General features: G+C 39.6%; 1 protein-coding gene across 2 annotated transcripts in view; it reads right to left on the bottom strand.

Moving 5' to 3' along the window:
* Window positions 1–1,495: 1,495 nt before the first annotated feature.
* The window catches only part of FIGN (fidgetin, microtubule severing factor), a 185,742-nt gene continuing 181,237 nt past the window's right edge, over window positions 1,496–6,000 (bottom strand). Inside the window, exon 4 of one of the 2 annotated variants that reach the window (XM_085645415.1) lies at window positions 1,496–5,666. In XM_085645415.1, coding sequence (XP_085501541.1) covers window positions 3,454–5,666 — 2,213 coding nt within the window. In that variant the 3' untranslated portion in view covers window positions 1,496–3,453. The remainder of the gene's footprint in view (window positions 5,667–6,000) is intronic. The other variant, XM_085645416.1, reaches the window with a different exon arrangement.

The following is a 6,000-nucleotide window of genomic DNA, read 5'->3' as shown; positions in this document are numbered from 1 at the left end:
GGCCAAGTACAGAGTCAGCAATAACAGCAAGACAATACTGCATTTGACATAGAGCGATACAAGAGTGATGGAAAAATCAGAAGGTTTCAGAATGCACAAGGGAGTAAAATAAATCTAGTGTTAGGTAATATTCTGTAGCAAAGGCTGTCTAATAAAGGTTGTTGAATCCATTCTTACTAACAGTTCCAGCTGAGAAATCTAACATATTGGTTTATTTTTTTTTTTTTTACTGGAAATTTTAAGGACTATTCAGTAGGCCCACAGAGCCTACTGAATAGTAATAATTCAGAGGTGATGATAGGAGCAAGCCATCTAGGCATATGCTTAAGTTATGGGGCCTTTCGTTATGACCATGCTTGTTTATTTTTTAAGTAAAATACCAAAGGAAGAATAATTTAAGGATTTGTATGTATGAGAGTCTATGTCCTGCTGCCATCAAATCACACTTTTTCCAAGATTTAATACAAACCTCCTATTGAATGGGTTGAGAATTGCACTGCCCAATAGATTTGTTTGAATTGTATGCATGAGGCCATGTGGCAAGTACATTTTTTGCATCTTAAAAAACAAGCATCCAAGGACAACTGTGGTGACAGCATCAAATGTTGGTATTTTGGACAAATAAAAAAGAAACAACTTTAGTTAAGGAGTTTGTACAAGTGAATGTTCATTATTTGTAGGTGGAAGGTAAGTTTAATTAGCAATGTCGGCTTCTTTTCTATCCCGTTCCTCGCCTTCTGTACATTGCAAATTAAGGTAAGCCTTAGACTGCTCATTTTTGTTGGTGTACAATACGATGTTTGTTAATACACCCACAATGCATTTTTTCTTTTACAATTAACATAGTATGCAATTTCATGATTAAGAGCGTTACAAAGAGCGCTGTATTTTACAAGTGCAATTATGGGGGAATTAAGAGTATTAGGCTGAGTCTTTGGCATTACTTCGTCTCAGTATACCACAACTTACTTTTTTTATTGGTATACATGAGTAACAAACTAAATGTCTTTTTTAGTTCCCCATAATAGATTTTAGTACAACATTTGATGATAATAAAAAGATAATGCTCCCCACCATCATTTTGGTGATATCTTTGTCGTCTTTACCTATCATGAGTACTGAGCAATGTTCCTCAGAAATTTTCTTTTACAGTTTGTGATAGCCCAGATTGCTGCCGGTATATTTTAGCATAATATAAAATTATTTTCATAGTTAATTAATATATTAATTAATCACAGGGTAATCAAGAGATTATTACAATCTGCATCGAAAGGAAAATGAAGTAATTGAAGCATAAAACAACCACAAAATTGCATGTCTGCTGCAAAGCATCGGAGTGCATGGTGACAATTGTTTCACAACTGCAAGTCAATCAATGCACTTGGTCTTTTGATTTTACTATTTGAAAGGCAGGCAATGGGTCAGCAAGCGGATTTTACTAAAAACATGCCACTACGGTCCTGTATTGGCTATAATCTAAATTAATATCAACGGAAAATCAAATTAATGTTTTATCAATTCTGGGTAACATTTTTAAAATGCTTTTCATGGCTTCCTTCATTCAAGGCACAGAATTCCGTGAGGATTTAAAGACTGACTTGAGCTTCATTTTGTAAAATGGTGCTTGGATGTCTTCATATACAATTTATTTGGTGGATTTGCTCACGAAATAGAACTTGAGCATCCATGGCATTTTTCATCTCTCACTGTGTCTTCGAAAGTAAATTAATACAGTATTGTGTGCAGAAAAAAAACAAGGACCTAGCTCATAAATATTCACACAGATGCTCTTTTTACATTTATTTCATGTTTTGTCGTGTACATTAGTCAACAGAAACAAATTCCAGTGCTGTTCAACAATTTTGGTACTGTCATTATTAAGCAAACAACGTTATGTTCAAAACTCGAGATCTTTCAGTGTTCATGCAGCAGAAGCTTTCGGGCAGCTGCAGCCAACATCGCTCCTGCTCGGAGACATCACCCAACATCAATCAACTGTCATGAATCAAGTGGCACACAAAACATAAAAGGATAAAAAGACTCTGCGGGGGCCAGGGAGAAGTGAGGAGAATGCCACGCATGCCAGCTACTCTTTAGAGAAGGAAGACACTATAGTATGTCTGCTGGCGAAGGGAAGGGTCACATTTATAGGACTTCTGGAGTGGACAAAGGAAGATGTGCCTTGAAACATATGTTGCAATTTGGTTTTCTGAGAAGAAGGGATTCCCTTTCTTCTCTTTGGATGGTTTTAACAAAACTGAGGTAGAGATGTAAGGGGACACACAGGAGTACACATTTCCTTCTCGTGTTAATAAGGACACTACAATACAATGTAAAATAATACTGAACGACTCGGAAGAATGTCCATGCAACATAAAGGTCATTTATGCAATTGCACTACGTAAGCAGCATCCCAAACACTGGAATCCAATCCACGGGCCGATTGTTGAAAAGTCTAGTGCATCCCAAAAGAAATCCAAAGTGCACGGTTTCAGGTTATACCAAATGCCAACACAAAGTGAAAATTTTGTCAAACGGCTTCCAAACAAATGTATCCCTTAGGTGCGAGGGAGCAAGATCTTAAGAATGTAGCAGAAATATATTTTTATTTCATCCCAAGCGTATTGATGGAGGCCATTAACATGAAAAAATGGTTTCTTTTTTCAATTAAAAAAAACATTCCACCGTGTTACACTAGACCCATTCTGTATACATTCAATCCCTTACTGCCTTCCATTTGTTGAGGTAAATATACATTTAAAAATAAAGTATCATTGGATAATACATAACTCAGCAGTACATAGTGCTTTAAACACATTCCTTTGAGGTACTGTACAAAACAAAATATAGCTTTCCTGAGTTTTTGCAGACAGAACATCAAAAACAGTGAACTATGGAAATTAAGGTCCAGATTAACACTTCCCCGTTTAAATTGTTCTTGACTAAACCTAGAACAGACGGGTTTGAGGAATACTGTTGCTAGTCGGATGGCAAAGAATCTGGTTTACGACGTCCCAACACCATTGTTCTTCTCTTTAGTCAAACAATGTTTGAAGTTAAAGCTCTTTATATTAGCACATGCCACCAATGTAATTGTGAGGCAAACAAAAACTAAAGCACCACTTCAGGCACTTGACAGCAACTAAATCTCAAGAACAGCAGAATGGAATCGACACACACAGTTCACATCCTTCTAAAGCCGGCCCAGTTGTGCCCCACTCCTTGGTCAGTATTGTCTTGCATGAATAGAAGCATCACAGTATGCTTCTTTTCACATGTGATCTTAAGACCAGCAGTGCTAGGGTGATGCAGGTTTCCTTCAGGTCTACCCTGACTCATTTTATGCAAGTTTACTCATGACTGCAAAGTACCATCTGCCATTTCAGCATGGCTAAAACGAGAATATATCCCTATGTAAGACGTTATGAGCGCCAACGTGATTCGCAATGATGATCACTGATTGCAACCAAACATTTTGTTCCATTCAATGTATGTATCAAGCTCCTTCTGGGATATGCTAGGCTGAATCTTGCAGAATGCATTTTCAAAGTCTTGATAGGTAACTGGTCTCAACTGTCCTGGCATTATGGCTGTGAGGTCTGTGGCTGGCATGGCATGTAGAGGCCCTACCACTGCTTCCTGGCAAAGGTGTGCCACATCCAGTCCAGAAAATCCTTCTGTGCGCTGGACAAGCAGGGCAACCTCTTTGTCATTCAAACAATAACTGTGCTGTGAGAGCAGCTGTACAATTATCTGGTGCCTTGCTGTGCTGTCAGGCAGTGGTATTAGAAGTCGCTTCATGAAATACCTACGAAGAGATTCGTCAATTTCTTCCGGTTTACTTGTGGCACAAATTACAACAATTTGGTCTTCTGCTGATGACAGCACAGAGTCCAGCTGCATAAGGAACTCAGTTCTCATTCGATTTATTGGACTGTGATCTTCACTGACTTGGGAAGAAAGTAGCATTTCAATGTCACTGAGAAAAATTACTGAGGGCTGGCGACACCTTGCTACCAAGAAAGAGGCGTGAACTATTTTCTCTGCATCTACCAGCCACTTTGTAACAAGTCCAGAGCCAGAAATTTTGAAAAATGTGGCACCCAATTGACTGGCTATACACCTGCCTAATAAAGTTTTGCCTGTCCCACAGGGTCCAAACAAAAGAATGCTCCTGGGCAAAGCAGTCAATCCATTAAATGCATCTGCTCTCAATACAGGCCACAAAACCTCCTCTTTAACAACAGCTTTGATTAGATCTAGGCCAGCAATGTCATTCCAGTCCACTGGAGGTCCTTGGTTTATTATCTCATTGGTTACAATGTCAATAAGGTGTGTTTCAGTGTTCTTCAGTTGTTCGTCCACAGAGTGGCTGGATGAGGTAGCTGTGCAAAGTCCTGGGCCTTGCACTGTATGAGTAATGAGCTGTCTATGTTCCTCACTGTGTTCATTCATTGCCGGGGAAGCATACTTTCCAAAGGACTCATTTGTTCTTGAACCCAGTGAATTTTTAGACGTGCCATACGATGGCGGTGTCAATGCCCTTGTGGACTGGCTGCTGAATTTCCGTTGCTGCTCTGAAGACATTAGCTGCTTTGTTGGTTTAAAAGCTAAGGAGGATGGCTCAGTACTTCTGTCAAACCCATTTCCCCTGTTTGAGATGCTGTTCTCAGACATCCTGTACATAGGGCTCTGTGTTGATCTCTGTTGGCTATAGCTGTAGTTTACATAGCTGGAGTCTATGTCTCTTTGTCCTGCCATATAGAATGCTTTTCTTTTCAGAGAACTTGCTGAACAATTTGTCAAAGCGGATGGTGCAATGGGAGTTAAACCATGATTCTGGTAGCTGTAACCAGATACAGTGGTAGGAGGAAGAGGCGTTGGTGCAGGAATTCCAGAAGGAAGGTACGCTGAAGGTGGAGGTGCACCACCTGGACTGTAGCCTGGGCCAACTGCAGTTTGAGGTGGATAACTCGCAGGAGGGTAGTTGTAAGAAGCAATATTGGCGGTCCCATTGTAGCCAGGTACCAGGGCTGGTGGTGGAGGATGTAAGGGGGAAGGATGGGATGAGTTTAGTGTAGTGGATGACTGACTGCCATAACCTGTATGCAAATAAGATCCATTATATCCTGAACCATATTCCTGAGATGGAAGTCCTGAATGAAGAGTGGGTACTGTATGATTTCCACAATTGCTGCTGGAATAACTAGGTTCTGATAGGTTGCTGACCACACCGGGTGAACTTCCTATACTGGCAGACACATCTGCAGAAGGCAGGGTTGCACCCACACCACCTTTATTAGCGGCAATGATGTCTGTAACGCAATTCATGGGATAAACTCCATCTGAATTCAAAGAGGTCTGCCAAGGTTCACTTTCATTTTTTCGACCATTGACTAGCCCAGATGGTGCATCAGAATAGCTGCTAAGGATCTGCCGATCAATCGGTCCTTCTAAAATTCCAGAATACTTTTCTGCGTACTTCTTCAGCAGGTTAGATGCAGTGAGGGCAGAGATGTCATCGTTGGCCCATGCATATTGATAGGTGCGCTGCAGGTGGCCACGGTAAGCTTCAACTTTATGGGCTGGGGAGCGGGTGGTCGACGTAATGTCAAAGTGCTGTTCTGGCCACTGGGCATGCTCCGGCGTCCACTGCATCTTCAAGCCTACAGGCATTGGGAATAAAAAAAATAAAGTCAGCAACTGTTTTGAGAAGTGCTTAAATACATATTCTATCAATATATTTTTCAGTATAATTTTATTAAGCAGCGTAGTCTTTTAAAATTAACAAAATATTTCTAAACACTGTAGATAAATTTCCTAAGGCATATTAAATGTAAGTACTGAAAGCAAATTAATGATAATTACATTAATATCATAAATTAACTATTAATAATGTACACCGCACGATTTAAAAAATATATGCGTGTGTAAATATATGTATATATTATTATTTACACAAACATACATATATACACACATATATATATATGTACATAT

Source organism: Triturus cristatus, chromosome 3_1, assembly GCF_964204655.1.
Source record: "Triturus cristatus chromosome 3_1, aTriCri1.1, whole genome shotgun sequence".
NCBI lineage: Eukaryota > Metazoa > Chordata > Amphibia > Caudata > Salamandridae > Triturus > Triturus cristatus.
Note: the sequence above shows the minus strand (reverse complement) of the source record. Positions and strands in the feature narration are given on the sequence as shown.